General features: G+C 41.1%; 2 protein-coding genes across 4 annotated transcripts in view; one reads left to right on the forward strand and one right to left on the reverse strand.

Moving 5' to 3' along the window:
* WDR48 (WD repeat domain 48) overlaps positions 1–4,034 on the forward strand; it is a 28,406-nt gene extending 24,372 nt beyond the window's left edge. For both annotated transcript variants that reach the window (XM_068404638.1, XM_068404639.1), the window contains 3 exons: positions 89–165; positions 1,204–1,396; positions 2,016–4,034. In XM_068404638.1, coding sequence (XP_068260739.1) covers positions 89–165; positions 1,204–1,396; positions 2,016–2,111 — 366 coding nt within the window. In that variant the 3' untranslated portion in view covers positions 2,112–4,034. The remainder of the gene's footprint in view (positions 1–88; positions 166–1,203; positions 1,397–2,015) is intronic.
* Positions 4,035–8,557: 4,523 nt separating this feature from the next.
* On the reverse strand, positions 8,558–18,492 carry GORASP1 (golgi reassembly stacking protein 1). Of its 2 annotated transcripts, XM_068404928.1 has the most exons (9): positions 18,353–18,492; positions 15,878–15,958; positions 14,654–14,857; positions 13,878–13,964; positions 13,391–13,521; positions 12,689–12,830; positions 12,016–12,160; positions 11,496–11,651; positions 8,558–10,796 (listed from the first exon to the last, which is right to left on the reverse strand). In XM_068404928.1, exons 1-9 carry the CDS (start codon positions 18,413–18,415, stop codon positions 10,513–10,515), a joined length of 1,293 nt encoding a protein of 430 aa, XP_068261029.1. In that variant the 5' UTR covers positions 18,416–18,492; the 3' UTR covers positions 8,558–10,512. The 2 variants fall into 2 exon arrangements, with proteins under 2 accessions (XP_068261029.1, XP_068261030.1); XM_068404929.1 differs by lacking the exon at positions 18,353–18,492 and having other exon boundaries at positions 15,748–15,946.
* Between the last annotated feature and the right edge of the window lie 1,770 nt (positions 18,493–20,262).

Below are 20,262 nucleotides of genomic sequence, written 5' to 3' on the forward strand. Positions count from 1 at the left end.
TGCATATACTTAACATACCAGCTGGTGGAAATAGGAGCTGACAACAGTTCATGCTAAATTCACGCTTTTCAAATTTGTTTCCTTCTAGAAAAATATGCCCAAATTCAATAAGATTCCCTTCTACCTCCAACCTCATTCATCATCAGGGGCAAAAACTCTAAAAAAGTAAGTAATGCTTATTTGACTCTCAAAACTACAAAGAACTGCAAGCTCAAAAAAAAAAAACCCAAATCTGTTTGCCAGAGAATCGTATTGTGCTTGATGAATTTGTAGAAGTTTCTAGTCGTTTAAGCAACATCGCTCTGAAGCATTGAATTATATCAGAATATTTCAAAGAACTGTAGATTTCTTTTGGGTTCAGTGGGCAGTTGCTTAAGTTTATGCTAAGAAATGTCCAAGAACTAACTACTGAAATTAGACTTTCTGTCTTTTGTGGTGTTTAATCAGAAAACAGAGGAACATATAGATTGTTATGCTGTTCAGAACCACAGTTTTATATTATGTTTCCTATTTCTAACAGTGATGAATAATGGCTTTTTAAAAGGAAAAGTTACAAAACCTGACAGTAGGGAATGCAAGATAGTCTGCCTGTCACACTAGGTGTGACTGGGAGCTGTGTAGGTTAGAAATCAATGCAGGCCCTCAGATAAGAAGTCAATGTCATAGACAGTATGCTACCATTTATATGCAACAATTTTCAATATTTTCCACAAATGTCTAGTTTGTCTTTAAGTCTTATTGAATTCTTCACATCAGAGACAATTTGTGAAAGAGGAGCTTCATAGGCTTTTTGTGTACTTTGTGGAAAACCTGCTGCTGTTTACTACTTTAGAATGCCCTTCTGTTAATGTAGTAGGGTGAGCAGCATATTCTGGTGTACCCCTTTTATTATTCCATATCCTCTGTCCTTCTCGTACTAATCCGTTTTCTATTGAAAGAATGAGGGTTGTGTACAATACTATTCATCTAAGGTTTGATTTTAATTTGGTCTTTTGAATATCTTACCACTTCTCTGTGTCCCTTTGGCTCTGTGAATCTTTGGATAAATAGCTGATCATGGTATTCTGATAATTTACTATTAAACTTATTATATAAAGAGCTTATCTGTGTACTTGCATAGTTTGCTACAGATTAACATATTGTGAAGATAAGAAATAGAGTTTCTCAAGTTTTTCCCTAACAAACTTTGCTTACCTTATATAGAGACCGACTGTCAGCAAGTGATATGCTTCAGGTGAGAAAAGTGATGGAACATGTGTACGAGAAAATCATAAACTTGGATAATGAGTCTCAGACAACTAGCTCTTCCAATAATGAAAAAGCAGGAGAACAAGAAAAAGAGGAGGACATTGCTGTGCTAGCAGAGGAGAAGATTGAACTTCTGTGCCAGGACCAGGTAAGTTAATTAGGCATTTTAGCCTGTGAATGAAAGCAATGTCTAGCAATGAATCAGTTGTGAATTTCTGAATACTGAGCTTGAAATATGCTATGGATTGTCTGTTACCTTTAAAACTAAGTAAATGTTTTGACGTCATGTTAACTGGCTGCTGCCACAAGTTCAGACAGTTGCAGATAGCTGGATCAAAGAATTTATATAGTATGCCTGTTTAATTTGGTTCTAACCAGTAGCCTTTATAGGATTACTTACTCATACTCAACAAATGGACTTAATACAATTCCATAGAGTTCCATTTCTAGCATTTCTGGAATGTTTTTAATTCTACATTTCTAGCAGCGTTTAAAATTTGTCCAAAATCATGAACTGTCTAGTTAAAGTGTAATAAGTACATGAAGACTGAGGAGGTGGTTGCAGTATGAAGTTGTATGTTACATTGGTAAAATCTTTCAGCAATGCAACAGGTTTACTTGCTAAGTGAAAAATCTGAGCCTTTGCATGGTTGATCTTTCATGCCAGTTCACCCATGGGACTGTTTTGCCCAACCAGACTCTTTTAGCTTTGAATTTCTGACAATCTAGCAGATTTGTAGAATAAAAGATGAATTTTTACTGTTTAGGTTTTGGATCCGAATATGGACCTTCGAACTGTAAAGCACTTCATTTGGAAGAGTGGTGGTGATCTGACGCTTCACTATCGCCAGAAATCAACGTGAAGGGAGTGGTGGACCTAAATGGTTACTTACTTACTTGACCATACTGTACTGGTTCCAAGAGTAGTACTATAGAAGCCCACTGAACCCCTAAGGTAGATGAGACTTCTAATGACTCAGTATGGACGGAAAGTATACATTTAATTGAAGTGACTAATAGATCTGTAATATAGAGGAAAAAAAATCTATATGACTTAAACTAAAGTCTGTCCTAGTCTCAGCCAATGAGATGGGAACACCCTGAGTGGTTCGTGTTGTGTGAGGTGTACAGAGGATGGATGATAATCCAGTGCAGACTTTTGCTTCCTCCTTTTTGCTTTTGTTTTTCCAGAACATAATATCTTCATCTGCTCATGCTTGATGTGAAACTGTTTCGGCCATATTAGTCGCTGTGTTCACAATATAATTCAGAACTGCACACAAGGTATTTTTAGTACATTCCATTCAGAAAGTTCCCACAATGATTTCTCACAGGTTACTCAAACATTTCTACCACTTCAAGAAATTTGGAAAAGAAAAACAACAGAAAATAGCTATTGCGTACTTGAAAGAATCAGCCCATTTAATTGCAAATGAAGGGTTAACATTAGACTTGTATTAATAGTACAACTCAGTTGTTGCTTTAGAGAGCTATTGACATGCAGAACAAGAACACTAGATAAATATTGTGGCAGGGTCAGGCCAATGATGCTGTGCGTCATAATAGAGTGAACATTCTTTGCAGCAACTTACAGAGATTTTTTTTTTTTTTTTTTTTTAAAATATATGTAACTACTTCCTGCACTGTGTCCTAGGTGTTCTAAAGACACACTAGTCTAATTTTTGGTAACTGTGCTCCAAAACTGTGTGACATTTTGTTAAAACTTCAGACCATTCTGAAAATAACTTCCTATGTTTAATGTTAAACTTTAGTAACTTCTCAGCAGATTTCATATTCATGATATAAAAATACTACTTCTTTTCCGAAGTTTTATATGCAGTTGTTCTTTTGTTATAGATTTATGCGGATCTTCTTTTCACTGTTATTTCTAAAACTCTGTGACTGTCGTAGACTCATAGTAGTCTTTTATAGAGTTTAACTTATTGGGGGGAGGGGGTAAAGGCATTTCAACTTTTCGTGAGAAAACGTGGGGCTGTCCCAGAAAACCATTTGTAGCCAGAACAAATTATAAATCCTCATAAAGAAAATGTGTAAAAACAACTCTTGTCTGAAGCAGAAGCACAAGTGCCTTCAAAGGGCAGTACAGGATTCGAGTTTCTTCAGGAGACATATGCTTTTGCCCTTCCTGTATCTTGCTATCAAGATTTAGGTTGAGGCCTAAGAAAAGTCCCAATAAATTATGTTACTGGGATTGTATTGGTCAAACAAAAAGTAAAATATTTTTCATCATATTTTATTTGAAAAAATAGTCAAATCATTACCTTCTGCACTCTTAACCTAGCTAAACAAACTCATTGCTTAAACAAAAAACATGGTTCACAACTAAGCTAGCATGTCTTTTTCCCTGTCAATCTTAAGAGTCAGTTTCAGTTTTTAATCCCCATTTCTGTGTATGCTCAGTTTGACACACTTGTGCTATAACTGCACATTTTTAGTGATATTTGTGAATTAAATGGTTAAACAGAACTGTAACTTTTCTTGATCAATTGTCCTGACTTCTATTTATTAATAGCAAAGGACTGTGCTTGTTCCAGTAGGCACTGTTTGTTGGTTGTTTTCTTTTTTCTGTCTGCCTTGCTGTCCCATTGTATACGTTGGAATTGCTCACAGTAATCTTGTTTGAAATCAGCCAAGGTTGTAATTTTTCTTTTTCTTTTTTTTTTTTTTTCTCCCCTCTAACCATCCTAAAAGTGCAGTTTCAGGAAAGATTGATGGAAGAGTCTGCAATGCCAGAAGGGTAAATGATGTTCCACAGTTGTATAGAATAAAAGGCTTTAGTTAAAATATTTGCAAGTTGTTCTGTGTATTGGATTAATTATGCAAATTTAGAGCTTGGACCATTGCCGCTTAATGGTTGTACTACAAAGGACTTCAGAGACCTTTGAAGCCTCAAGTAATGGAATGGCTGAAGAAATGGCAGTGCCTTAACAAAATCCCTTAAAGACGATGTCGTAATATGGTTGGATATAAGAATTTAGCAGGCGTGCAAGCCTTCAAATGCAAGCTGAGATCCCGGTGAGGTGGAGAATGTGCTTGAGTAACGCTGTTCGCATGGGCAGTGCATGCCTTTGCAGTATGCAGATATTTTGTGCTAACACCAATGCAGTACGTCAGAAAAGACAGCCTTGCTACAGTGTCAGTTGGCCTGACTCGTGCCAGTTGACACTGAGCTTTCTGGATGTGGAAAGGTTATAGCACTCCAAGAGACACATGGGAAGCCAAAACTGGCTTTCGTGATGCTGAAAATGCCAGTACAGAATACTCAAAGCCTTTGCTGTGGGGACCAGCAGCTGGGCTGCTCTTGGAGAAGATGCAGTAATTCAGTGACCAAAGGTGTTCCCAGAGACTCCCAGCATCCATCTTAGATGGAGTGTCAAGTGAGAGGAGGATTTTTGCTGCTCCCTTGTAATTTCTGTTACCTTTTCTGGAATTGCGCTGTCTGTAAGAGTCCTGAAGGCAAGAGCAGGAGAGGCCCCTGCACAGCGTTAAGGAGTTAACGTGGGAGTCGCAGCTCAGTGGGACATTGTGAACAGAGACAGTGACAGTTTGCCAGAATCGTAGGAAAGGCTGCTGGTTTGTAGAAGGCTTTTTTGAATTTCCAGGTTTATAATGGAAAGGAGTTGTAAATGTAGTATTTAGTAGTGTAACCTGTCTCCCAGAAAAACATTTAATTTGTCTGTGGCAGGCAATTTTTTTTTCTCTTCAGGTGGGGTGATGCTGAAAACAGGAGAGCTAGGCTCAGGAGTTGCAGGTGAAGTATCATTTTAGGAAGATAAGAACTACTTGAAGGATTTAGCATTAATTTTTAGACACACTAAAAAAATACTCAGGCCCTAGGCAGGAGATAGATAATAATGTAGTTCTACTACATTGCCAAGTGGTAGGAAAAGAAGGGACTTGGGATTTATTAGTTCGATTGTCCATATTCTATGGGAGAGGGGCAACCACGGGACTGACAGTGTGCTCCTCAGTCAGTCTTGAGCAGAGCAATATGGAGAGCTGCTCAGAGAACAGCTGTCCCGTGGTTCAGATAAAATCATAAAATCGTTTTGGTTGGAAAGGACCTTTAAGAACATAGAGTCCAACCATTAACCTGACACTACCCAGCCCACCACTAAACCATGTCCCTCAGCACCACATCTACTCATCTTTTAAATCCCTCCAGGGATGGTGACTCCACCACTTCCCTGGGCAGTCTGTTCCACTGCTTGATAACCCTTTGGGTGAAGAAATTGTTCCTAATATTCAATTTAAACCTCCCCAGGTACAACTTGAGGCTGTTTCCTCTCATCCTATTGCTTGTTACCTGGGAGAAGAGACTAACACCCTCCTCACTACAACCTCCTTTCAGGTAGTTGCAAGCTGAAGTGTGGGCACCTCTTCAACATGTTGATCTGAGAGTTGCTGACTCGGGGGAGAGAGGGAAGTTGCAGAGGTCAGTTTGCTGAGGTGAATTAGTGTGGAGGTGCCAGGGAAGGGGAGAGAATGCATTTGCCAAAGGTGAAGGCATAGAGCAACAGTTAACAGCATGAATCCAGTTACAGTATTCCAAATTTTGGCCAGGATGTTACACCAAGGTATTACTCTTTCTTTCACAGAGGTCCCATTTGATTCAGGCTTTATCCCTAGAAATGTCTTGAACTTGACATTCAGCATCAAACTTTAAGCACAGGATCTTACACTTGTAGCTGTGCCACTGACTCCCTAATTGGAGCCAGGTGGAGTTTCCACCCAGCTAGATAACAGGACTGTTAAAAGCACATGCGCACTTAAATATCAAGAAAGCGATTGACTAAAATAGTTTCCTGTACTATGAGGCAGAGGTTTTTTTGTAAGCAGCTGTGCAAACACCACGCAGACCAGAGGTACTGATTAGAGACTGGACAGGGGCAAGCCCCATCTGTTTCCAAGGATGTTGTGACAGTGCTCTAGCCATCTTTCTCATGGGACTGTGAATGCTTAATTACTTCTTGTAGCTTAGAAATGTAACTTAAACCAAACAATTGCTTTGTAATTGCTGTTACAGCAGAACCAATGCAAGTTAGTGTTTGCTTAAGGCAAAAAGCAAAGAGGGAGGCTGTGTGGACATTAGTGGCAATGCCCAGGAAATAAGAGATTAGCACAGTCAAATCAAATGCAGCAAGTAACCTGCAGGTGCTTTCACTTAACAGCCAGAGGCAGGGGTGCCTGGTTCTTTCATAGTTGCTTGGAGGTGAAAATATTTGCCCAGTTACGGGGAAAGAGATGGAGAAAGGTAAGGGTGCTGAGGGGAAATCTGCATTAAATGCTTCTCCCTGGGAGGCTGCCCTCTGCTGCTTGCTATTTCTGCTAAATTCATGGTGCAGGAGCACGGGGGTGCTGGAATAATAGTCTCCTGCTTCCCCAGTTAGTGCTGTAATCCTTTGTGCTAGCTGATATTAAATTCTGAACCCCCCAAGTAGCTGGAAATGCACAATTCAAGCTCATCAGTACCCATGTGAGTGGTGTGATCTCTACTCAGTGTTGCAGCCTATCTTCCTGCAGCATTTCTCAGTTACAGCTAAGAGAAATTCAGTCAAGTATGGCAACTTGGGTGAGCAGCCTCAACATAGCCTAGAGTAGCACAACAGATTTGTGCAGACTCAGTAAATGAGCAAGCCTGCTGGGAAAGTTCAAGAGGGAAAACAAAGTCATTTCTGCCTGAATTTGGTATTTCAACAATTTTTTGTATTTAGTGTCTTTAAGGTGAACATTCATTCAGAAATCCAAGTTCAGCTGGAATTAGTTCAGCATCCATACTGATGTTAATGAGATGTGCATGTTTATGTCTAGGATGGTTATTTATTTCCTTATCAGGATTTTTGGGGGTTAGGATCATTCCTAGTACAAGTTTATGCTGGCTGAAGTTCCCATGAATCAAGTAATTTACTTTGGAAGGGAGGGCTTGGTCTGACCCTCTGAAGTTAGCTTTGCTTGGGGCAAGGCTTGATCAAGTTGCTCCAGCCTTTGTTGAGTAAAGTTGGGAGTGTCTGGATGGGTGGAGGTCCCACAGCCTCTCTGAGCACCCATCCTGTGTTTAACCACCACAAGCACCCAGGTGCTCTGGCTCATGAGGGTTAGCAGAGCCATGGCTCTGTGGAGAGGAGCTTTGCTTCATCCTTGCCAGATGCATGTCCTCAGGCTTGACTATTAATATTAGGGAGCATCTTGGGTCTGTAAGCTTATCCTGTTGTGTCTGGCCATACCAAACCACTGTGCAGTGTCCCGCTACACATCCACGGCATCCAAGCTCTGAAGTTAGTACAAGGCACTCTAAGGGAACATCCTCCTCCCTTTGCCCTCCTTGTGATACTGCTGAGATCATCCTTGTGTCTGCAAAAGCAGATCACTGTGGGGCTTATAGATGCCCTCAAAGGTTACAGTAGCAAACAAGGTAATATACAGCTCTCCTACTTACCTGGAAACAGTAGCTGTTTGGGACAGCACCTGATGGATTGTAGTTTGTTGGGGTTTTTTTGTTTCAAATCCCAAAGTGGACCATTCAAGCCCTTTCACTCAAAGGTAACTCTATTCCACAGCCATTCTGCTTGTTTCAGACCAACATAAAATATTACCTTTTCTTATTTCAGAAGTGCCCTGTCCTCACAGGCCTTATGAGGTACATTTCTTTCAGCAGTAGTACGTGGTCATTCCTTTCCTGAATTTTCCTCAAATTAAGGTGGCAGCAGCAGTGAGATAATCACAAATGCTCCAGCTCTGTCTACAGCACACAGTCTGTATCAGTGGGGATGGCTCTCCTGCTGTCTATGCTTGCAGCAACAGCAGGAGGGCAAGGCAGGAGGCCTGTGGCTCCAGGAGAATTGGATCCTCTCTGGATCCAGCTGCTCTCAGGAGCTTCTACCACTCCTTTTAGGTTATATTCTGAAACTAAGAAATTCTATACAGCTTTCTCACCTCTGTACCCATGAGTAAGAGAGTACTTTCTGTTGCAGCAGGGAGGTAGCTTCAGGCATCTCAAAAGGTAGTCTCCAAATTGTCAAGAGAAAAGAATTTGATGAGGAGGTTGAACTCCTCCTGTCATTTAGCATTTAAATGATGCTCCTATTCTCCTATAGGTTAGGAGAATACAACATTATACTGTTAGAAGTTTAACTCTCTGGTTTTCTAAAGGGGTATGTTAGACCATTGTTCATTTGGATGTTAGGAAAGAAGCAGCAAGTCTTCATAAATATAAAACAACTACCCTCCCTCCCCTTCCAAGAGCCAATTAACAGAAAGGCTGGACACAGACTGCCGTAAGTGTTAAGCCATTTATTACTGGGACAGTAGAAATTTAGTATGAGTTTTGACATTCCCTGCTCTTAAATTTAATGGGTGCTTATGGTACAGCATCACTTAAATGAGCTACTACCAGCTTAAAAACAGAGAAGAGTAGAAAGTGTCCTAAATAAACAAAACAAAAAAAACCAAATAGATCACCTAGATGTCTTCAGCCATCAGGCTATGAGACCAAACTTACCACTAGCTTAAATTACGTTTATTTTTAGTGTTTGGCTGTTTACCCTTGTAGCAGTCAGTTGGGGGAAGAAAAGAGGAAATTTATTTTAGCAATATAGGAAAAAAAAATCTGTTCACTACTAACAGACCATTTAGCAGACTAGATTTCAAATATCTTAATTCTGCTGCCTGCAGTTAGGGCTTAATGCATTCTTCTTTAAAGCAGAAGGTATTTTGACCATCCTGTTCAGAGCTACTGTATTTTATGTGAAAACAGTATTTAAGACTAACAGCAGCAATGAAGGAATATAAAGGGCTGATTTTACGTGAGGGTGTACTCAGCTGAAGATCTCTCTTATGTTGGAGCTTTGCCTGCACCCTTTTGCTGAAGCTGAACTGTCACGGGCAAATCCATGTGACCCAGACACCCACCCTGCATTGTTAGGGGATTTCAGCCTAGTCAGTCATTTCCCTTACTGAGCAACACAGGGCACAATGTAGAAACAGCTCAGGGGACAGGGCAGAGAACAGGAAGGTAGACAATACTGTGCTAAATAAGTATACTCTAGTTTATAGGTGAAACACATAACTAACCTTGTACCCCGTTCTCTTAATATATGAAGGATTTTCACCACACTTAACTGTAACAGCTATAGTCAAGTTATTCCTAAGCAGCAGCTTTAAAATTCCATCATGAATCACTGCCCTGTGGGTATAAAAACACCCACATTTCTTTTGTGTTTACTATTACATTCAGAAGCTATTTGAAGAAAATCACAGAAGACAAGTGCAAACAAAACAAAAAAAAGCTACAAAAAGCAATAGCTGTTGCTGCACTAACATGTTCCATCCCCATGTCTTAAATTTAAAATGATTTGTATAAAAATAGAAGCGGGTAAATAGAAAAGCACGAGTAAAGAAAAGCTCTTTCTCTGTCACTACAGAAACCAAGACACATCCAACTCCACTGAAGAGGTTAATCACCTTGAAAACACAGGGGCCTGACTTAAAATCATCTTTGACTTCAATTTGTTTCAAATAACCATCACAATTTCACCCCCCCCTTTTTTTTTTCCCCACTGTGAGACCACCACATGATCCATTGAAGAGCTGAAGTGAATGACAGGACCCACCCACACAACTTTGTCCTATCTACATGCTGCACCTTCAAACCATATGGTCCTTCCTTTCCTGCAGTAGTTCTAGAGAAGGTACGTGAATAACTGTTACAGAGAAGCGACTCCAGAACAAGTAAAGTAAAAGTTTGCAGAGTAGTAAGTAGGAATAAAGATATCTTGGGGTAGGAAATGCTTTGAAAGTCACCAGAACTGTCAACTGGAGGTGTACCATCACAAAAGCTCTCTAGCAAGTCAAAACCATAAATAGGGTATTTTAATGCCATCAAACATACTGAGAAAATCATCATCAAGTGTCATGGTTCAGGCAGGGCACCTTCATAAATACATTCAGGAGCACTTGTAGGCAAACGTGAATTCAGGAACTGACGTTTTGCCAGTCTCCAACTTGTTTCTGCATTAATTTCTCCATTAATTTGGTGATTTTGGAGAATATCCAAAGCTGGAACACAGATCAATCCATTAAACAATGATTGGAAAAGACAATAGGATATGTATTTCATATGATTTCTTTCATAATATTGTCTACACTAACAAAATAGAATACCTGTAATTCTTTCAAGATCAGAAAAATATTCCCAGCTGTAGTATTACAGCATATGACAGTCTGTAAACAAAAGCAGCATCCATTTCACTCATGATCTTGGGCAGCTGCTGCTTCCTTCTGTTCACATGCTGCTTCATCATCTGGTTTCACCGGAGTAGTGGTTAATGAGCTCTCAATACTGTTCAAGAGCAGTTTTGTTTCTTGGTTATCAGGGTCAGTTCCTAGTGTCATTTTTGAAGAAATTTCATTAGGAAGAGCAAAAGAAGGTAAAGATGGGATTGAAGACAGTAGGTCATCCAACTCAGGCTGCTTGACTGAGCCTTCAGAATACGTGGTTACATCTTCAGGGTCCAAAGCTGTGGCATTTTCTGAGAAATGGAAATAGTTTGTAAAAAAACAAAAGCTGTCAGGCCAACAGACAGTGCCTCTGGTTGCCACACGTCTAGAACATCAGCTTGAATGAGGTACCTTGCACAGGCACATAACCAGATTCACAACCGTCAAATACATGGGCTGCATTCTCCCCAAATCCAGAAAATCCAATAGTGCAAGTTGGTTTTTGAGAGACCACAAACCATTTGGTCTGCTGTATTCTTATGCTAGAGCTGTTTTGTTTTGTGTACAACTCTTACCTGCCCCACCTTTTCAATGGGAGAGGCATCCATAATATTAAGATGTATTTTTTTTAAATAGAAGAGTCACTATTAAGATGGCTGCAATTTTGTTTTCACTTCACAACTGTGGAGACAAGCCTGTGGTAGAAAAAACTCATTTACACTGATTTTAGAAATACCTACTTTTAAGGTCAGTTTAATTTGGATTATCAACATTTTCATTTAAAGAAAAAGACACACATTCTATAATCTTATAAAAAAAAGCCTATTAGTTTTCATCCACTTCTACACCTGATTTCTGCTACTTTTTCCATCTCATTTTAACCCATTCCCTTTCTGATTTTTCTTAAAATTGGCTTATTTCCAAAAAGCATGATACTGTTGAGCAGGCATGAGTTGGTGCCATTCCAGAAATTAGGTCAGGGGCATAAAGGAAACTTTGAATACACTTACCAAAATAAGCAGAAGCCTCATTGTTCGACATTAACTTTTCAGTGCCTACTAAAGCATCTGCTGCTGGCATGTTGAAGGAGGGAGATGAAGAGACGTTGGACACTTTTGTTAAGTCAGTGAGTTCAGGAAACGAAATACCAGACATATCTAGAAATCCTGAAGGAGAAAGCAAATATTACAGTACTGTTTTAGATAGAACACAAAATTCTAGATTCAAAAAGACATGTTCTATCCAGACTGAAGTCAGTGAAGTCCCCTCCCCACTAAATGCAAATAAATTCAACCTAAATGTTAGCCAACATCAGTGGAAAAACTCCTGCAGAATGTTAACCTCAGTCAGGCTCCCAGTACCCAAATTCTACAGCTCTGAAATCCAGTGAAGTCAAAAACTTCAAGGAAAACAACCACCAATGCGCATAGTTCTGCATTTAAGTCTAAACTATAATAAGGTCTTAAACAAGTTTTACTTAGATGTCCCGTAAAGAATTGCTGAAAAAAAAAAGCAGGTAAGAAAATATACCTGGATCCATAACTCTCTGGAGAGGGGGAGGAGGAGAAAGTGAGCTTTCTGGTGAATAACCACTCATTTCTTGATCTGTGGAATGATCCAAGTTAATAAATACTTCAGAGTTGTCATTCTGAGAAGGAGGTGCCAATAATGGAGTCTGGAATAACACAGTAAGAAGAAAAAGCATCCTTTTATAGTGAAAGCTTCACCTGAAGACGACCTTCCTATGAAAGCATTCTGCCTTGGTCTCCAAGTACACCAATTCAGAGAGAACTTATGATGCTGAAACTGATAGTCAAGCCACTGATTAGGACATGTTCCAATGTAGCCTTTTAAAGCCAGTACGTTCTTAGAAGAACAGTCCCTACTTAATTCTGGTAGGTGTATTTTATTTCCTAGTGAGAAGGGTATTCTTCTAATGTGATTCTCATTGACTGATACAGCTGTAGTATGCAAGTCTTCAAAACAGGAAGAAAATACCTGGCAAAAATTTGTATCAGCCAACGCTGGTGATCTGTCATCTGCTCAGCATCATCAGCTCTCACTTTCCCTTCACCTAACTCCATTTCACTCAAGCAAAATTGCATGCTGTACTCAAATATTCTGTATTATCAATGTTCCAACAAGTAGAAAATTTTGAAACTCCAGAGAACATGCCAGAGATATGAGCTTATTTCTTACATACCTCTGTGTAACCATTGGTAGATGGTACAGGAGTTCCAGCTTCCGGTAAGGGTGAAGGTGGTTTGCTTTCTGGTTTTTTCTTCGATACTGCAGACTGCGTTGGAATTCTGTGCAGGTAGCCATATCCAATACCACACCCTAAACTGTACAAGAAAAGTAAAACAAAGACTTGGGGGGAAAAAAAAAAAGTATTTGTAACAAAGCTAGTAAGCATTTTAAATTTTGACTCTGTAAAACAAAAAGTTTGAGTCTTTAATCTATAGCAAGAAATACCTACCTCCAAGAATCATTTCACTTACAGTGCTCAAGGAGCACTCTGCAACTGTCATTTAGCTATACACAGCTTAGCTTTCAGTTGATTATTCTTATATCTTTACAAAATATATAATCTGACCTGATGTGAATTTTGTTCTTGCTTTAACTCAATCTTTGACTATGGGAATGTAGCTGGTGAATCTGCTACCGGGGAAGTCAACACAGGTTTTGCCTACTCAAACAGGATTAGATCCAGAACATGCCTAATTCCTAGTTATAAGCTAGCTTTTTTTATGGAAAGATGAACAGTTTTGTGTGGCAAGGGTAAGGAAACATGGCTTAACTTGAAAACAGAAAGCTGTAATCAATAGTAATAATACTCTTAACAGGAGCTCATTTACAGTGAGTATATAACCTGTCTCAGCCAGTGACTGTCGGGGATCAGTACCTTCCTTCTCCACCCCAGGCTCCGTTGGGAGTCACAACTACCTCTCGAATGGAATCTGCTTCAGTGTTATAAACCATCAGCTTCAGTGGCTTCCCCTCATGGGATTCAATCAGTGAAAAGAAATCCTCCGACTAAGAGAAAAAGAAAGTAGTAGTTATTAAACTCAAATGTGTAAGACAAGGAGCTGGAAGCAAGTTAACATTTTATGCAGTTATTTACTTCAACATGATATATTAAAAACCCGGAGACAGACTAAAACTCACGAGTGTAGTTTGATCTTTAGGGGCAACTTTTTTATCAGATTAAAAAAAGATAACGTTTACCTCAACTATAAGTTATCTGTCATAAACATCAACCTCCCAAAATCCCAAAAAACTAACCCCATACATTTGATGTACAGGCAATTAGATTTATAAAAAAACAAACCCTACAACATACACTTGGCAGGCATGAAGACAATCACCACTTGAAGGAACACGCGCCCTACCTCCTGAAGAATCTGATCAGATCCAACAACGTAGTCAGTGTACGGCTGGAGACCAGCTAGAGCTGCAGGAGATGCAGGTTCAACGTCCTGTGAAAGAATAACATGTGTCATCTGCACTCGCAGCAAGATAAACTACCCCAAGATTATAAAGGAAAGCAAACTCCAAAAACAACAGAAGGAAAGAACGTTTTGTTTATGGGCTAAAATAGCAGTCCTTGAACAGTCTACATCTAGGTGTAACATCTTGTAAAACACACTGCATAAGAAAGACCAAGATACTACCAATTCAAAATGAGATATTCTGAAGACACCGAGAATTTGCGTTTATTTTAACAACCAAAAACATAACAAAAGATCATGTCAGTCTTTCCTGTGCTGTTCTACTCTTCCAGCTCCCCTCTTAAGATAATTTTTGGTGCCTTTTGTAACATTAATATCACTTTGATGAAGCTCAGCCAACCCAGAGACACCTATCCAGCCAGAATCTTTTTTGCTTTTGCCATTGATTCTTTAACATAAGACGAAAAAACCTTCTTCCCATCACACACTATTTGGTCTGGTTGAGATAGTGTTATTATTCTTCACAGTGACAGGCAACACTAACAGTTACCCACTACTTCTCCCTATTCAAATAGCTCAGGCAAACTTTCAAGACTGTGTTCCCTTCTTCTGTGTGATTTCAGCATTGTACTTCTACATACAAGTTACTTCTAAACATAACACTTTAAAACAAGGTTGTATGAACACTAACAAGCCACCGAAGAATTCTGTCTCACCAAAACGTGCCACACGTGTTCACTGGCTCCCTGGAAACTGCAGAACCTCACACTGGCTCCAAGAAGACCTTGTCCTCCCCACATGTTACTGGGGATCACCTCCACCTCTCGTATTTTCATTGTTCTGATATTATACACCTCCAGCTTCACTGCTTTTTCAGCATTTGCCTTCAGCAGATCTTTCAACATGTTGTTTTCTTTATTCTGTAGAGCACAGAAAGAGATACATGATTAACATTATTTCTAGTTGCACCTGTAACAGACATCACACCTGTGGCAGAATTTGAATACAAAGAACCCAAACCATCAAAGTTTAAGCCGTGTCTCATGATCAGTCCCAGCAGTTCAATTTTCTTTTATTAGAAAGAAGTCAGTACTGTCAGCTCGTGTCCCTTTATATACGTAATTCCTATTACTCAGTGTCATCACTTTCCTGCTCTTCATAACTGCTATTAAATAACATCAGCAATATGAGATCTCAAGTATGTAGTCATAACAATAAGCAGCAACGTTTTACTTCATGCCTCTGATCCCAGTCCTTATTCAGTAACCCTTCAAAGTCATTGCAAATTGACTGTAAAAGGACAGACTATTTGGGAGCAGCTTAGAGAACCATCATTATTTCGGTCATGTTAAAAGATTGACTAATCTTCCACCAAAATATACCATTATAACAATCACTTCCAGAAAGACACCTCCACTAATGAAAGCAAGACAAACTTAATGAATTCAGGTTGTATGAAGTTAGGATGAAGCTGCCAGCCAAAGCTGCCAGCCAACAAAAAAAACCCAAAGCAAAACTCAACATACAGGAACTCCGTTCCCAGTCTTAAGTATAAGCACACAGGCCATGATTCTTTTTCATGTTGTACCAAATGTTGAAATTAGTTTATTTAAACAAATGTTGAGCTCTTACCATTGACTCACCAGTTCAATATTCACCTTGTGGCAGAAGATATGCATGAATGAGTAATATCATAAACATTGTGTTAATCTATTAAGAAGCTAAGGTGACTAAAGGCATAAATAAGACTTTCCTCAAATTTGGATCCAGCCAGAGAGGAAACTTTGAACACCACCAAGTTTTACTTTACCTTGTTAATGCCATATACAAGGTCCAATATGAAAAGCTTTCTTTACTGTGACAGCTTTGGCTTCTACCTTTCATCACTACAACACCCATATTTCATGCAGGGGAAAACAATAAAATCATTTGAGGCTTACAAGCCTAGTGTGTCCTATCGCAATGATGAAATCAAAGAAAGGTTCCAGTCCTCCTTGTTGAGCTGGGGAGTTTTCTTGAACCTGCAAAACATGCATTTTATTTTTATTATACATTTATTTCTAGTTATGTTAAGTGACAATGTTAATCTTAACACTTGATTCAATATTTACTTTTGAGTTGAACCAGAGATAAGATACCAAATGACAGACCTCGGGAAGCAGTCCACAATTGTGAACTTACTTTTATAGAACTATGAACAACAGGTGTCTAAAAACAGGTCTTGAACCCCATACAAGACACAAGTATTGTAATGCAAAGCACACAGCGTGGCATTATTAAATATTGAGAACTTTGGAGAAGGGCTTAGTTTTCAAAGTGCTGCTTCAGGATTTTCTTCCATGATACTAACAGCCTGAGTACATTGAGAGTCCCCAGTTACGCCACAGCCATTTTTTGCATAAAAACTATTTCCAGTTTGGTTCCCACAATTTACAGCACATTAGCAACACTTAGAAGAGCATGCTACAAACTATTCCATGAAATGCATGGCTAACCACAAGTACTGGTCAAGAAGATTGCCATCACTTACAAAAGATTCATAAGAAATAAGAGTTACATCATCTCAATTTCATTATAACCAAGTTATCGTAAAACAGATGCAATAAAGAAATATACAGAATAGCCATTAAAATGCACTCACAACAGGAAAAAAATCATCAGAAATTACACAGAATTTGATATATGCAGAGTATATGAGAGGGTACCCACTTCACGGTATACTAACAAAGCAATGTAACATTAAGGGAACCACCGCAAACGTGCTAACAGTTCACACTGCTTGTAACTCTACTTTTTGACTGCTCAGCAGTACAGCCCATAACCTGAAATATATTTGACTCCTGAAAGCCACCCCACAATTTAAGTACTAAGTTAGAACCCACACATCATCTAAACTAAAAAGTTCATTGCTAGCAAAGTTAAAACTGCTACATTTTGTATTTGGTCTTGTGTTACCAAACTGCTATTTTTTTTTTTTAAATAAAGTTGTATTGGTATTGGGGCTTTTGCTGGCATCACGGTCTATGTAAGTTATAAAATATACATAAGTAACAGTGTAGTTACTTCAGCAAAAGCTTTTAAAGCAAAAAAAAAAATCATGCTTTATTATTAAACAGTCAAGACTGACCACTGTAACTACAACTGGAACAGGAAATGGTAACTTTCATCACAACCCCAAACTGCATCAAAAGCAAATAGCCAGCCTCTACTGAACCAAGCTGAAGGTTAAAAAATTTACCCTACATCCTACTTCTAAATAATGTGCAAGAAGCCTTACAATGAAACTATCACATAACACAATGTCAAGGATGAAAATGTACACAAAAAGAAGTACACAGAAGTTATTATGGAGCTCGTTACTTTTTTGTTCAGATGTCTAAAAGCCATACAGATTCCCACATGAAGCTGTAAGTTGTAAAAAACGACACCATACCAGAGCTGCATGAATTCCCTGGAGAAAAAAAAAAAAAGGACTTTGTCTCCTGCATACCGTAGGGCACCAAAATCATCCTCCAGTACAGGCAACTGAGCAGTATCCTGCACTTCACATGAACGGAGGAGGCATTTCATGACCGACAGGCATTTCTGATGGGGTTAACTCTGTCAGGGAGACTGACAAAAGCAGATTACCTAACAACACTGGTACCCTAAACACATCTTGGGATGTTGAGAAACACAAACTGCTGCTGAAGTGGAAAGCAGCGCGTGGCAACAACGTGTCCACTCTTATTGCAGGGAGGAAGACGACCAACTAAATGAAACTGGTAACTTACACAACAGCTGTTAACTTATCAGCAATACCTCTGCCTGTCTTCAAGCTCCAAGATACACATTCAAACCAACGTGTGTGCAGACGATTTGCTAGACAGAGGAATTACAACAAATTTGCATCGAGATGCAGCACTGCCAGATGTAGCCCCCCAGGACAACACTGGCTGGAGCCGTAATTAACCCCCAGCCAAGGTGCTGTAAAGATGCGGAGAGAAATTAGTCAAATCATCACGTCAAGGGAGTTTGGAGGGGGGCAGGGAGGGAGGGCTATACTACCTTAAACTATTTAAAATCCCTCGAAAGCAGCACAAAAGGCTCGCCTCGGCTGTCCAGCAGCCAGGACACTGCAAGCCGCGGCTCCGAGCCCGGTGAGGCCGCGCCGGGCGGGTACCCGCTGCCTACCGGGAGCGGCTCGGCCGCTCCTCCCCTGCCGCCGTGGCAGCTCCCTGGAAGGAGCCCACAGGCAGGGGCCACGGAGTCCGCGGCCGTCAGGCCCGCCGCCCCGAGCCCAGCGCCCTCGCCCGTGCCGGAGCCTCCTGAGGGGGGAAGCGGGACCCCGCGCCCCGCTGGACCCCGCCTCAGCGCCCGCCGCCCCTCACGGCCCTCCCGTCCCCGCGAAACCGGCCCGGCGGCGGCCGCCTCACCCCGTGTACATGGAAGCCCTCGGCGCCGCCGTCGGGGACCTCGGAGCTCGAGCCCAGCCCCATGCCCACCGCGGGACGGGACCGGACGGGACGCTCAGGCGGCGGCGGCGGCAACGAGCATCACCCTCCCGCCGCTCCCGCAGCCGAGGGCGTCGCAGGCCTGAGCAAACGAGCGCCGAGCGCAGCACCCCCGCGCGGAGGAGGGGAACGGCCTGTCCGCTCTGCTCCGCTCCCTGGCGGCCTAGCGGGGCGCGTGACGCGGTGACGCTTTTGAGACCGGGGAGGGGCGGGGGGAAGCGGGGCGCTGCCGGGGGGACTCGCAGGGTCTGTGCGGGCGGGGAGCGGGTGGGCGGCTGCGGGGGCAGCGCCGAGGAGAGGCGGAGGGTGCGGGGGCAGCGCTGAGGAGAGGCGGAGGGTGCGGGGGTGGCCGAGCCGCGTCAGGCCCGCAGAGGGTCTGTCACAGCTTTCTTGCCGGGCTGCGGCTCCCCCCGGCCCCTCGGAGGGAGGCAGAGGCCCAGGCGCCGCTCCCGGGGAGGGGAGGCGGGCGGTCGGGTGCCCCTCGCTCTCCCCTCGGCCCACCGTCTCCCTGGAAGTGCCCTGAGCTCCTGCCCTTTGAAGCGAGGGCCGGGATGCAGCCAGCGTGGGCTGAGGGGCAGTTTGGGCCTCGGAGCCTTTTTTTTTGGCAGGAACAGACTTTCACTTATACATTGATTTTTTTTTTCCACGTATTTTCTTCTCAGAAAGGGTTATTAGACATTGGAAGGGGCTGCCCAGGGAGGTGGTGGAGTCACCATCTCTGGATGTGTTTAAGAAAAGACTGGACATGGCACTTAGTGCCATGGTCTAGTTGATGTGGTGTCAGGGCAATGGTTGGACTTGATGATCCCTGAGGTCTCTTCCAGCCTGGTTGATTCTGTGATTCTATGATTCTGTATATTCTTACAAATATCTCTAAAAAACGGTTCACCACTGTTCTCATTCTAACAGCCTTTTAAAAATTATACTCCTGTTAGTATAATCCAGAAAGAGATTATTATTTCTTACCAATACCTGATTTGCCCATTTCACAAGAGAAAGTGTTTCTGTTCTGCTCCTCCCTGCAGGCATTTATTATATATTACACCCACGACAGTGTTTCCACCAGCTGAGACAATTTGCAGCCTTAGAGCTGAAGGAGCAAATCAATGTTGCAGTGTTGCTGTTTTTCAAGACACAAGGAGCCTTGTGTTTAGGTGATTATTAAGAAGTGCTCATATTTACATTCCCCTGAAATTTCATATCTGTTCCACTCTGGTTTACTTAGAATGCGTTCTGATTCTGCCTTCTCGTTAATGGAAAAGTTGTGAAAGTTTTGAGAGTAATAGTAATAATTGAAGCATTATTATATTAATAGTTAAAGTGCCAGTTATATTTCCTGCGTGAGTACTTTCATTCCAGTATAAAAGCATCCATTTTAGTAAAACTCCTTGGTAGTTACTGCTGTCACCTCCAAGACATCGTTTTTCCAAAGGATCAATCCACATAATTTCTGTGGTTCAAGTGCGACGCATAAAGACAGAAGGGGAGAGCAGCTGCTTTCTCCATCCTCTGCCTTTGCTTCCGAGTGAAACTCTTTAATTCCCTGTCACTTCAATAGCTATTTTTGCTTGAAAGCCATACATACTGGCTCATTTCTTCTCCAAAGAAAGACCAGGATGTTCTCAGAAGCCTTTTTAAGTGACTTTTTTCCAGTGTTATCTCTAAGCTGTGATTGTAGATTAGTGCATTGTACTCATTGAGCATATGGTAGAAGTGCACATAAGTATTCAGAAAAAATAAAATTGTGTCAAACATTTTTCTGTGTTTTGTGATACATATTTGAGAACCTTATCACTTAATTATATTTTTTCTTAAATTCCTTTTCTTCAGGA

Source organism: Nyctibius grandis, chromosome 7 (assembly GCF_013368605.1).
Source record: "Nyctibius grandis isolate bNycGra1 chromosome 7, bNycGra1.pri, whole genome shotgun sequence".
Classification (NCBI taxonomy): domain Eukaryota; kingdom Metazoa; phylum Chordata; class Aves; order Nyctibiiformes; family Nyctibiidae; genus Nyctibius; species Nyctibius grandis.